Source organism: Galeopterus variegatus, unplaced genomic scaffold (assembly GCF_000696425.1).
Source record: "Galeopterus variegatus unplaced genomic scaffold, G_variegatus-3.0.2 Scaffold7457, whole genome shotgun sequence".
Lineage (NCBI taxonomy): Eukaryota > Metazoa > Chordata > Mammalia > Dermoptera > Cynocephalidae > Galeopterus > Galeopterus variegatus.
The window spans coordinates 37,444-51,541 of record NW_007733568.1 but is presented as its reverse complement, the minus strand read 5'-3'; the positions used below and the strand labels follow the sequence as shown (position 1 = coordinate 51,541).

The 14,098-nt window shown below is 34.1% G+C and overlaps 1 protein-coding gene across 1 annotated transcript in view; it reads right to left on the bottom strand.

Moving 5' to 3' along the window:
- Nucleotides 1–9,109: 9,109 nt before the first annotated feature.
- The window catches only part of LOC103607476 (protein Hook homolog 3-like), a 33,287-nt gene continuing 28,298 nt past the window's right edge, over nucleotides 9,110–14,098 (bottom strand). The window contains exon 13 of the mRNA XM_008591975.1: nucleotides 9,110–9,656. Within this exon, the coding sequence (XP_008590197.1) occupies nucleotides 9,516–9,656 (141 nt within the window). The 3' untranslated portion in view covers nucleotides 9,110–9,515. The remainder of the gene's footprint in view (nucleotides 9,657–14,098) is intronic.

The following is a 14,098-nucleotide window of genomic DNA, read 5'->3' as shown; positions in this document are numbered from 1 at the left end:
GGACATTACTTTTGTATTATAATGACAAGGAATGAAATTGTGAAGCTGTAAATTCAATAGTCAACCAGAAATAAGAATATACCTAGTAATATCTTTCAGCAAAGCTAAAATGCATGGTGCATAACTACAATGTCAAATATAAAACTAACAATTCACAGAACAATCAATAATACTTAAGACATGAGTATAAGGCTTTAGAGATGGCACTGTAATCAATACAACTCCAACTCCAATGTGCTAAGGTGTTTCCCAGCTTATCTGAAAAGTTTAAAAAATACTACAGGGAAAACAAGCCTATTTCTATCCCCAACTTTTGATAGAATTTATTAACCAAAATAAGGCAAATTATTAAATTATTAAATTTATGAATTTTACCATTCATTACATAATCAAAAAGTGGGTGTTATAAATGGTCGGCATTTGTTGAAACATAAAAATTGCAAAATAAGATAAACCTGGAAATTATTTTCTGAGTACAAAGCATTCTGAATATATAGAACCTGTAAACAGCAAAGTTAGTGACAGCCATGATATTTTAGTGCATTTAAATTATGAATAACTAAGGCTATTAAAAAAATTAAAAGGCCCCAAATCATTGATTGGCATTGTGTACAGTCATATTTTTAATAAAAAGCTATTTTTATTTCATGCATATTGAAAATTTCCCTTAATTAATATGAGTCTCTGTAGAACACATTAAATTAGACCACCAAGAAAATAATAAACAAAACTCAAATCACACTACTTACTCATCTGTACTTGAACTACAATAAAAATTTCATCATAACTTGCTTAGAATTTGACACTACTGGATCAAGTCTGTTGCTTGATTACAAAAATTTAAAAAGAGGAAAGCATCAAGACTTCCTAACAAGACAGTTTTAACTAAGCGCCAACCTGACTAAAAAGAATTATGATTAGTCCCTTATTCTCATCAAACAATTCAAAGATGTGACAGTAGAGATCCCTTTAGTTATGTTAAGCACTTTAGTGACAGGCCAAATTAAATTAATAAATATTTAAAAATGTTTTCATTAGCTAAGTCACTGGAATAGTAGATGTTTGCTCTATACATAAAACTTAATTTGATTCACAAGTCGTGTTAGTAACAGCAGGAAGCTATGAAGAAAAACAAAGAAATTATTTGGATCCTGATGTACCTTTCAGGTGGAAGACAAATGTGACTCTAGGGAGAGATGTTTAAGGCACAGGAAAAAAAAAACTGCTGGCAACTTTCACTACACCGACAAAGACTTAAAAGCAGGGGTGGCCAGTTAGCTCAGTTGGTTAGAGTGTGGTACTGATTTAAACATAATGGAAGAGGAAGGATATGGTGTTTATTTTTATTTGAAAATAAATTAAGCATTCATATTTTCTGCTTGATAAATTAGATAACTATATATTATTAATTTTAAGAGTACATAAAAAAGGAAAATCTGAAGATACTAAGTAATGATTTATGAAATGATTTAATTATATCACTTAAAAATAAGGGGCTAAGAATCTATTTGTAAAAAAGAATATATTGAAAACTAGCTTAACAGAATGGGGTTTTGATTTTTCCAAAGTCTTTTAAAAAGGGTTAGTATTAATTTTTATAAGAAACAAGCTTTCTTTAACTCCAGTAGTAAAATCTAAGAGTTGTCTTAAGTTAATTGACTGCCTTTGTCTTTCTCTTCAGGCATTATGAATGCTGTAAAATAGCATTTTATGATGGAAATGTTCTATATCTATGCCTCCAATAGTAACCACTGTTATAATAACAGTAACCACTGTTCACACGTGACTACTGAGCACCTGAAGTGTGGCTAGGTAACTGAGGAACTGAAGATTTAATTTTAATTAATTTTAACTTAAATTGCCACATGTGGCTAATGGCTACTGAACTGATCTATAATCTACTCTCATCTAGATTAACAAGACATTTAGAAGGAGACTTAACCATCCAACAATTAATTAGTGGAAGATTTTCAAAACAATGTATTTTGTCCTCTTGTGTCTATTGGTTTAATTTTTAATTTTTTACTTTGGGAGGAAAAAACGCAGCTCTCTCCCGCAAAGGTCAGTCTAGTCTTCTCTATTTCAGTGTTGCTCTCTTCTGGGGGACCTGCCTAATAAGCAAAGCACAACAGGAGAATGAAGGGTAATACAGAAGAAAATATTACAGAAACTCTTCACACCATAAGAGCATGACTCTCATCATAAAAAAAAAAAACTCTAAGAAAATGTTCTTGTGAGCAAATCTCCCTATTCTTTGGCAGTACTCATGTGTCGATGTTTACATAAAATCACATGTTTCAGTACTTTTGGACTATGATTTGAATACTAACATATTCAAGTTACAAATGAAGAGTCCTGGCTCCTAAAAAATAAATCTCTTAATTGAAAGAGCTGAAAACTTTGCCATGTATGAACTTAAGGAAAATGGCCATGTTTATAAAGCATATTAGTTATAGTAGAATCAAGAATATTTCTGTAGCATTCTGACACCTTTAGTGCCTTTTCCCATCACCTCTCCTGCCATTTTCTTTTAGATTCTCTGACTTGACAGCTCCTGGAACATGGCCTTTCTTTTTCCTGTCTTTGGCTGTATGCAATGATGAGGAAACAAAGTTAACAGCAGTTTGTAAGTTTGTTTTTTAGGAGACAAGCAAATCAAAGCACATCTTCTGATTAATCAGAAGATTGTTTAGTTTTTATTAACACAAGTCCAGAAAACAAATAGTTTCAAGTGTGTTTGCATTGGAGAGGATTTGGTTTCACCAATATTACATTATAAGAATCTCCTTAATGAGACACATAAAAATGTAATCCATGTCCAGTAGCCCCACGCCAACTTGAAATAGATTTCTAGACCTAAAACTTCAGATCCCTGACTCTAAGATATTAATAGGAAATGTCACAGAAAGGTAGCGGGAGAGAGGAAAAATAATTATCAAATATTAGTAAAAGGGCCAGCCTGTGGCTCACTTAGGGGAATGTGGTGCTGATAACACCAAGGCCACGGGTTCAGACCCCTATATAGGGGTGGCCAGTTAGCTCACTTGGGAGAGTGTGGTGCTGACAACACCAAGTCAAGGGTTAAGATCCTCTTACCGGTCATCTTTAAAAAAAAAAAAAATAGTAAAGTGCTGTAAATCTTACAGTGAAGTATAAATAATATGCAAATACTTAGAAGTAATAGTAAATAATTAAGACACTCATCTCTAATAGTGATGTACATAAAATAAACACTATAGAATGTATATGCAGTAATCACTGTCTATAGATTGACAAATGCACCAAGAATAAACACAAGTCCTTTTATTAATTTAACAACAGAATTGCTATACTAATTATTTTATCACTTTAGAGATCTCTAAAGTGATAAAACCGGCTCGGAAGTCTCCCATACACATCAAAGCCTCAGCATGCTTCGGTAGTTTTCTTTTTCTCAGTTTGAGGTCACTCTTCTCATGATATTTAATTCCTCCTATAAGCTCTAAGTAGGTATAATTCAAAATTTGATAGCCCATGAGCCTAAAATTTTGAGGCTGTGGACACCTTTGATGATTTCATCTTCAGACCCTACGCATCTAATTCTGAGCCTGCTGGTAATATATCAAGTACAGGTTCACTTTGAATATAATTTTTAAAAGTTCCTACTTCTGCCTTCATTTTTAAACAAAACTTTGGAGCTACTTCGTGTAATTAAGGGGGAAATAAAATTGAGCCTATGGTTTGTAAACAGTGTAAAGTGACAGATCTAGATACTGTTAGGAAGTTGGTGATGTTCAGCCACCACAGATTTCTTCTCATCTCATCAAATCATAGTATCCTCAAGGCCTAAAATCACTATCTTAGATTTAGTAATGTCTTAACAATCTCAAAATGATAAGATGTTTTCCTCTCCAGTAATAAACATATACAATCCTATTATGTGCCCAGTTAATGCCCAATGAAGGGAGAGACAATTAGAAAATAAATTAGATTTTTGTCTACTCTTTTTTTTCAAATGATTATGTAAGAAAGAAGATTTTTTTGTAAACTACTACTTCAGGAACACTTGTAAAAACAGTGTAGGTTTTCATTGTATTAGTACTTCCATCTGCCTTGAAAGTGTTTATAATTAGGCCATTTCTTATCCCAGTAATCCATTCTACTCTCTAGGAATGGATTTGCCTTATTAGCCTTCTGTTACTCTCTTAGATTTGTATTCTCACTTATATATAGCATGCAAACCCAATCTTACTGGAAATTACTGAATATTAATACTAGAATATTACTGGAAAACACAGGGAAACCAAAAAATACCGAAGAGAGACACCATGTAATTCCTGATGTGTATATATGTGTGTATACATAATATGCATACATACATTTCTTAGGAAATATTCATGGATCTCTCACAATTGCTAAAACTCAGATACTTGCCATAATTAGGTTCAGGTCTCTTGTTTTTCAAATAAACGAATGCCCCTTCTCTATCATTTCTGTGCAACATGAAGAATCCAAGGGTACTCATGTTTTAATGCAACATTAAATATAAACTTTATGTTTTTATATTCATAAAAATAATACATATGGATTGGATTGATAAAAGGCTATTTAAAAATAAAATAATCAGGGCCGGCCCGTGGCTCACTCGGGAGAGTGCGGTGCTGATAACACCAAGGTCCCGGGTTCGGATCCCATATAGGGATGGCCGGTTCGCTCACTGGTTGAGCGTGGTGCTGACAACACCAAGCCAAGGGTTAAGATCCCCTTACCGGTCATCTTTTAAGAAAAAAATAAATAAATAAATAAAATAATCAGTATGTACTTCCCAGGAACATAGTCAGTGATTTAAAAAAGATGGCTGCATGGGCCGGCCTGTGGCTCACTTGGGAGAGTGCGGTGCTGATAGCACCAGGGCCGCGGGTTCGGATCCCATATAGGGATGGCCGGTTCGCTCACTGGCTGAGTGTGGTGCTGACAACACCAAGTCAAGGGTTAAGATCCCCTTACCGGTCATCTTTAAAAAAAAAAAAAAAAAAAAAAAAAAAGATGGCTGCTGCCACATTTGTGGTGTCCTTCACTTTATAGAAAAGAAGCTAAATATTAATACTTCCATAATTTCAGGGTATGGGGAGGCACAGAAATTAGCCGTGTCAGCAACAAAATAATTTAGGTTTTTTAGGCTTCTGAGAACTGAATTGTGTATATATTGCAAAACTTTAGAACATTATTGTGCTAAAATTGGACAATATGCCATTTTCAAAATTTTCAATAAAAGGAACATACACCAATTATTTAAATATTCTTTATAGAAAATAAAAAATTGGAAGACAAAAACATTAAGAATAGCCTTCCTCATATAAAAACTTCATGATATAAAATATTCAAATCAGTGTAGCTACAAAGAACAAGCTCTGGAACTTCTTTCTAAATGTAATAAAACTGGGTTGGATAACTACCAAAATAAGCTGCCATTCTGATAGGACTACAGAAAAAGAGATTACCTATATTGAATGGAAAACCCTTTTAGCTTATAAAAAGGGAAAAATACAAAATATGATAAAATAACTTTCAAAGATTCTGATATTCCATTTTATTTCATTCAGTGCACTCTTTCATCCTTCATAATGTAAGAATAATAGTAAAAATTTCTTCCATAGTTTCATAAAATAGACAACAAAAAGCATTTTGTCTTAAGGTTGCCATTTTGCCCTTGGCAAAAAGCAACATGCCAAGCACTTTCCTGTCCCTTTAGGATCAAAGATGTCCTTATCCACATGGCTGTAACTAGCTAGGTTTCCACTAGCTGTGAGTTGTGGATGCTTTTCCAGATAAATCTCTCATGTTCCAACTGGGGAAAATTGTAACATTCCTGGAGTCTGAGATCTGGACAATTGAAGATTAAATGCAGAGAGTTAAGAGAATTTTTAAAAATTCAGATTTTTGTTTCAAGAAAATTCTTATATTGAAATAAATATTTTCAAGTTTTTAATATGGTGTTATCATTAGAACAATAGACGAATGCTTGTGTGGGAGCAAGACACACTCAAAAATATTTCATATCATTACTTAGTTAACAAGAATAAACCAAACCACTTCTGAAAAACATGTGAGTAAAACAGCTCATAAATAAGTCTTTTCCTCCACCTAACTCATCTTTCACTTAACAATCACTCACTACTGATCCATTTGCACAACGTGGAATTTCATTCCTTTGTGAACTTTAATGAAATATATAGGCTGATGTTTATAACTGAATAACATTTACCTTAATTTTGTACAACTGAGCTTTTATTATATTTATATATTTATTATATATAAAACAATAAAACCTCAGCAAAATTACAGACTACAATATTATTTTTATTTAATCATCTCATTGAGCTAAATTTTACCAGGGTAAAGGATATCTAATAGAAATAATTCAATCTTGATAAATTTTGGAATATGGGTCCTTTATTTAGGGACATCTTTTTCTTGATTATTATGAAGTAATTAGACAAGTGGTAAACATATAACCAAGTTTTTGAAATTTCTTTTAAAATATATACAGTTGTATTACTTATTCTCTTTTCAGATGCGATAAGCTACTATATTTGCTGAATTCTTTTCCTGTTACAAATTTCTTAAATACACACTGTGGAACATAAATGCTCTGTTTTAATCTCCTTTAGTTATTTACTTTGTATTTTCTTACCCTGGTTAAAAGGAAAACAGAAAATAGCTCTGTTTGTAAGAAGTCAGACACTGTGGTGACAGCTAATCCCAATCTAATGTAATAATGCTGCACTCACTCTGCTGCTGATGCTGGCACCAGCTCCACCGCACAGGCCAACGGTGGCTTTGTGAAGCTACTGTACAAAAGGAATTTGTGAACATACAGCACAGCATCACTCACATCTAGATAAAGCTCCTCATGTCTTGTAACTTCCAGATAGACCACGTATCATCACAAACCTCCTGAGACATTAATAATCATTCCTGGAGAAATAGAAATATCACAAATCCTGTCCAAAGCTGAACTCAGGGAAACAGAGTTGCCACTGTTAGAGTTAAGTTTTAGTCTTGGCTTTCTGACACCTAAAGTATATTCAGATGTTATTTCTCATAAAAGCCTGTTTTGTTTTTAAATATCTCAAAATGTTTAGAAATACACTTTCTTCTACGTAATGAAAGTTACATACTAAACGTTAGAAGTACAGTAAAGGAGAATGAAAGTTATAAATGTAAACATCAAAATAAATAGCATATAATAGATGCTGAAGAAAAATTCTTCTAAAACCTTGGCACCTTTCCAACCCATTTAGAGAAAAATATCTGGATAGGTAAGTGGATAGGAGACCAGGACTGAGGCAGTAAATGGAGAACAAAAATTAAAACTGCACATCTCACAGAATATAATTTAATGTGTAGTTCACAGACTCTTGTTTTCATCTCTTATTTTGCAGAGATCTCTCTTTAACTTCCCAATAATTTTAATTTTACTAAGGTTAATGTTCACGTCCTAATTTGTTTTAAAAACAGCTGAATCCTTACGCTATTGTAAAATAAGGGTGGGGGTAAGGACCATCAAATATAGTTTTTAATCTTTTACTGTCAAAACTTTGGTCAAGAATATGTATATTAGGTCTGCTAATAGGTCTCCTGAAACCCCACAAGCATTCTACTTACATGGCTCTCTCCATTATTACTAATTCTTGCTGTTTTATGAACTTATCAGGCAGAAGTGTTCATACTGTGCTCAGACATCTGTACTTAATGTAAAAAATGAGCACAATACATGGAGTTATTTCTGTGTATATTCTAATACCTTTCAAGTGCAATTTCTAAGGACAAATAAAAGCACTACTAATTTTTCAGTCAACTGTCTTATAAAAAAGGAAGTATGGATTTAAAATCAAACACTTGAATAGTTTCTGAAAATTCATAATTATGTTTAACTTGATTTAAAGTTAGTTATTTGTATTTAATGTACAGAACTAAATGAAACCCGAACTTCCAAATAGCAAGTACATGAAATAACATCCTCTTACTACGTGATCTATCTAAAAACAAACAAGGGCTGGCTGGTTGGCTCAGTTGATTAGAGTGTGGTGCTGTTAACACCAAGATCCAAGGTCCGATCCCTGTACTGGCCAGCCACCCAAAAAACAAGCAAACAAAATTGACTTAATTTCAGAAATATTTTGCTTTTACAAAACAGGTTATGGTGCAAGAAAAAGGTTAAAGGGAAACAAATATAATTTGGGACCAAATACTCAAATATATGGAAAATTAGAAGGCATTTCATTTTCAAATGAATGATATTTTGTATTTATATAGCACCTTATATAAAGAAAGTGCTTTAGAAAGATTACTTGACAGCCATTCATAAATGTAAATAAACATAGTTTAAATCTGTTAATGAATATAAGCACTTTGAAGCAACTAAATACCCAAGAAAATCTATTCAGTAACAAATTCCTGGACTAGTAGATAGAGTTAAGAAAAAAATGTAATGAGACCTGTTATAACATTACATACAAGAAGTTACTTATTGATCTTAGTGACTAATATGAAGATGCTAAGAATTAGGAATTACTGAGAAATGGAAGGGTCTATATATTAAGAAATAAGTAAAGCAAATGAAGTGCAAGTCAATAAATTGCCCAAAAGGTAAAGGTACCTATTACTTGTAAATATATAAAAAATAAATCTTTTAGATGTGGAGAGTTATTGAAAGTATAAATGTCAACCACATTGCTAAAATCTGATCTTCAGTTACTAACATATTCCCAAAAAACCAATAAAACATTAACACACTGCCTGATTTTCTTCTTCTGTAATTTCCCCCAAAATAACCTCACCAATGCATTCACTTCTGCCAGCAAATACTATAACAGGAAATGATGGAATTTTACATATTTATGTTTTAGAAATAGTCTCCAAATTGTCAGACAAATTTAATTTCCTATAAAACAATATGAAAACTCATTTTTTCCTCTAAATAATTCTACCAGGTGCCCTGGTAAGATCTGATCACTTCTGCCAATGGACGCACATCTTTGCAAAAGTGCACTTGTTCACCATTCTGTATAGTAAATATGCAAGTTATCTGAAGTGCATTTGGAAAACAATTGAAAACACTGATTAATTCCCTTGAAACAAAGACATTCTTATAAAGCATGGTAACACATAGGCACAATAAAGAATATAAATTGTATATCAATTATTGGCAGAAAATCTAATTAATTACAAAGCCTACACCATTGGGGAAGAGGACATTTTCATACAAAGAAGAGTAAAACACTATCATAACACCACCTTTAATTGGACATTTACAAATTTTTGGCACATTAAAAGGAACTGAAAGGACTACAAATAAAGAACAAAGAAACTAAAACAAAGATACAGGAGAGAGAAAAAGTCCTCAAACAAGAAACACTAAATACTAACATGGAAGAGAAACAAAAAATAAGCTGGCTGAATTTCCTGAAATGTTGTTATATGTAACAGAAGTATGCTTTGAGTGCAGGTTGCTTTTTATTTCTAAGACTCCTCTACCTTGCTGTGGCTGGTTGAACATGGCCCGGATAAGATCTTCTTGTGCTGGTTGCTTGTCTTTGCCTAGCCAGAAATGACTGCCCTGACCCTGTGCTAGCCAGTCTGTCTTCAGCTGCCTTTTTATGCAGAGTCATTCCCTATAACATTTAAAAAAAAAAAAAAGTTATCAATGAAAAAATAGTGGCATTCTTGCGAAAGATACCCTGTGCTAGCCAGTCTGTCTTCAGCTGCCTTTTTATGCAGAGTCATTCCCTATAACATTAAAAAAAAAAAAAAGTTATCAATGAAAAAATAGTGGCATTCTTGCGAAAGAAAATTTCATCATGCAGAATTTGTTACATCACACCACAAAGCACAATTACAAATATTCATTCTATTTATTATAGATTAAAATCTTATTTTATAAAGGCATTTCAGTTTCAACAATTAGGTACAAATATTCCTTTGGAAAAATTAAGGCTTAATTTTCTGAATTTACAATAATCAAAACAATAAAGGAGATAGATTTTTGGAATACATTATGCATACTCAATCATACTTCCCTTTTACAATATTCAAAACAAAAAGGAGATAGATTTTTGGAATACATTATGCATACTCAATCATACTTCCCTTTCAAATGAAATGTATGAAGTAATTTTCCAAGACAAAAAATGCAAGTGATTGACAGCAGTTGATTCACATGTGTTGTACAAATCACAGGGTTCATTTAGAGTGGAAAAGCACAAATGCACTTGTTGTTTCTTAAGGTGGAAAACCACAGTAGGTATTATACATACCACCATGCTGTTTTTCTTCACTTCAAGGCAGACTTGTTTTCTCAAACAAGTTAAGAAAAGTTCCTGACAGCCCACAACAGAAGGGGTTCTTTCTTGAAGACAGGAGAAGGCTCACCTACTAGCTTAAAAGGGAAGAGGCACAACTGCTGGGCCCAGAGCACCTTAACAGGAGGGCCGAGGCCTCCCAGAAACCCCCTGAATGTGGAGGAATAAGGAGGACAATCGTAACACTTCTCTCCTCAAGGCAGAAGTCTACAGAAGACCAGGAAAGCACAGTTTTGGTATGCATTTGATAAGCCAGTGAAGACCCCTAGACAGAGAAACATTAAGAACTGAGAGCTGCTGTTTAATCTCACGAGTGACCGGATAAGTGTAAACTGATTGGAAGAAGTGGAAGCTGACAACAAGGAAGAAATAAGCAACTGAGAGGCAAAAGCAAAGTCAGGTGAAGAGGAGTACGCTTTCCTGCAGTGAAATGAATGATGCACAGGAGACGGGAGACTAGAGGATGAATCTTCCTGTCACCAGTTGGCTTCTAGGGAAAACACTGGTCACGGCTTTGCATTTTTAATATAATTTCAAATACATAACATTTTCCCAATGAAAAAACCAGAACATCTTTTTCAGGTGTACAGGAAGTAGGATTTATTAGTGGGTATGAATAAAGAGGGGCAGCACAGTAGATGCCTTCACGAGTGCAGGGTCCCCACTTGTTCAGGGGGCCATGGTTGGGATGTATTTAACTCCACAACCATCCAGGGTGAGCTGCTTCTCATCTGTCATGACTTCAAATTTATCTGCATTAAACTTGGTAAACTCCCACATCTCAGAGATATGGATCTTTTGGCAGCCAGGGTATAAGAGCCCCCTATAGCAAATAGCCATAGACAATTAGTCTTAGAAAAACCATTTTGTAAAATACAGCTTTAAGCAGAATGCTAGCCATAAGGAAGTCTTTTTGTAACTTTGCTCATGGGAAAACACTGCAGACCTTGGCACTTAAGAAAAGCAAGATAATAAGGGCTAATTGGTAACCTGCAGAACTAACCATTCTTCCTATGGAGTCACAGCTGTCCAGAACAAGACAGCATCCAACTTGTGGGAACCATGGAACAAACCCCGTTCCAAGGATAAGTTGAAGAGTTACAAGACTGACCATGAGAACATGAATAGCTTGGAGGCTGCAAGATTGCTTTTAGCAGGCCCTAATAATCTCCCCCCTTTATTTCCCACATTTTTCCCTTTAAAAACCCTTGCTGAGGTTTCTGATCCATTGAGACAGTTCAGCTTGTCTCCCAGGTTGTGCTTCCTGACTAAAGCTTACAAACCTTGCATCAACATGGGACTCTTGAGTCCCTTTTTCGTGGCAAGGGGGAGGCTGAACTTGGTGTCAGTAACAAGGGAACTTGAACTTGGCCCTGCATAGGGCCTCAATCATATGCTCCTTTATCTGCAGCTTGGTGTGGATGTACATGATGACTTGGACAATGTGAACCCTGGTCACTGTGCCCTGGTGCTTTCCAAAGGCAACGCACATACCTGTCTGGAGCCTAGACTGGGGAGAGCACCAGGTAGGAGACATGTCCATCAGAAAGGGCTGTCTCCAAGGTCCCTTAGGACAACCCATACAAGCAACAGACTGCATATGCTACCATGGAGGCTGGTATTTGCAGTCACTGCACACTGGGCGGCCACCAGAACATGTTTTTTAACTCAACTTGAAATCAAAGAATTAAAAAATCTGAATAAAATTGACAAATACTTATTGATAATCTTTAATTCACTGATTTGGCTACATATTTTTAAATGACAATTTATTTGAAATATTCAAATTCTTTCACTTTCCCATTTCGAGTAATTTATTCACACATTATTAAGACCTCAGTATCCATCACAAGGCCATTTCTGAGCTACTTAACACCTTTTCCGAGCTACTTAACACCTTTTCCCAGCACTCATCACCTTCGTTTCCATTTTAGTTGTCAGATATGCAGAACTTCCTTAATGTAAAAGCAAGACGCTATTACTAGTTATCTGAATGTAACTTGTGTCTGTCTACTTGGAGTCATTCCTTCACTCTCTGAAGATCTGAAAGTTAGAACTATTCTTTAGTACCATGTCACAGAGTAAATAAATCTGGTTCCATAAGAAACACAATATGTGAAACAAAAATCAATCAAGAATATGACATTACTAGCAAGGATTAAGGTGCAGAGCTCCAAATGGCTAATACTAAGCTTCAAGGAGGACAGAGAAAAGACAGTATACACGCAATCAGAACTAATTCCCAGATAATTTAATTAAATATATACCTTTTTTTCTATTTATAAATTTTAACTTTGAAGAAATCTACATTTGTTAACAATAACAGTATTCTAACTCCGATATGATTTCCTCTTTTTTTTAAAAAACTGGGATAAAATCTTAAATATATAGTTTTGACTAAGGCAAAGATAAATGGGGACATAAGATGTCATGAAATTTATGAATTTTTGACAGAGATCAAATCAGGAGGCCAGGGGCACTACCCATTAAGAGGAAATATTAATTACACCTGTTAAACAAAAACAATGGTATTGTGCAGACAACTAACATTTTGTGAAAGGGCATAAGAACTAGTCCTGAGAAGAACAAAAATGAAAAAGATGACAAAAAGTCTGGGAAAAAATATTGAGACAAGTACAGCATTCTTTAAAATCCACAGCTATTCATATTGAGACAAGAATGTTGATGAACATTTATCTTCTGCAATACATTTCAAGTGTTTTTTTGTGTTGGAATAATCAATTTCAAAACTTCCAGTTATTTAGGATCTGACACTGGGAACACTTTTCAAACTCTAATATAGATATAATTAAATGTCCTTGGTGTAAGTACCATACTGTAAAGGTAATGAAACAGTCCCACAAAACAAAAGCTACTGTATCTGTATTTAGATATTATTGCCTTTCTCCCCTACAATAAAGTAAACTGACATTGGTGAAAAAAATTTAAGAGGACACAAATAAATGGAAAGATATCCCATTTTCATGGGTTGGAAGAATTAACATCATCAAAAGGTCCATATTACACAAAACAATTTATAGATTCAACACAATTCCTATCAAAATACCAAGGACATTTTGAACAGAAATAGAAAACACAATCTTAAAATTTGTATGGAACCACAAAAGACCCTGTATAGTGAAAACAATCTTGAAAAAAAAAGAACAAGTTTAAGGTTAGATACTTCCTGACTTCAAAATATACAACAGAGCTATAATAACCCAAACAGCATGGTACTGGACAAAAATAGACAAATAGACCAATGGAATAGAACAGAGAGCCCAGAAACAAACTCACACACTTACAGCCAAGTGATTTTCAACAAAGGTTCCAGAAAAGTCTCTTCCAAATGGTGCTGGGAAAACTGGATATCCACATGCAGAAGAATGAAACTAGATCCTATCTTTCACCATATACAAAAATCAACTCAAAATTGATTGAAGATCTAAATCGAAGACCTGAAACTATGAAATTATTAAAAGAAAAAGTAGGGGAGACACTATACAAAATGTGAGTGGGTAGCACTTCTTTGAACAGGACTGCTAAGGCACAGGCAACTAAAGCAAAAATACACAAATGGGACTACATCAAACTAAAAAGCTTCTGCACTGCTAGGGACACTGTCAACAAAGTGAAGAGACAACCTACAGAACGGGAGAAACTGTTTGCAAACTACATATCAGACAAGAAGCCAATAATCAGAATATGTAAGGAACTCAACTAAACACCAAAAACAAATAACCCAATTAAAATAT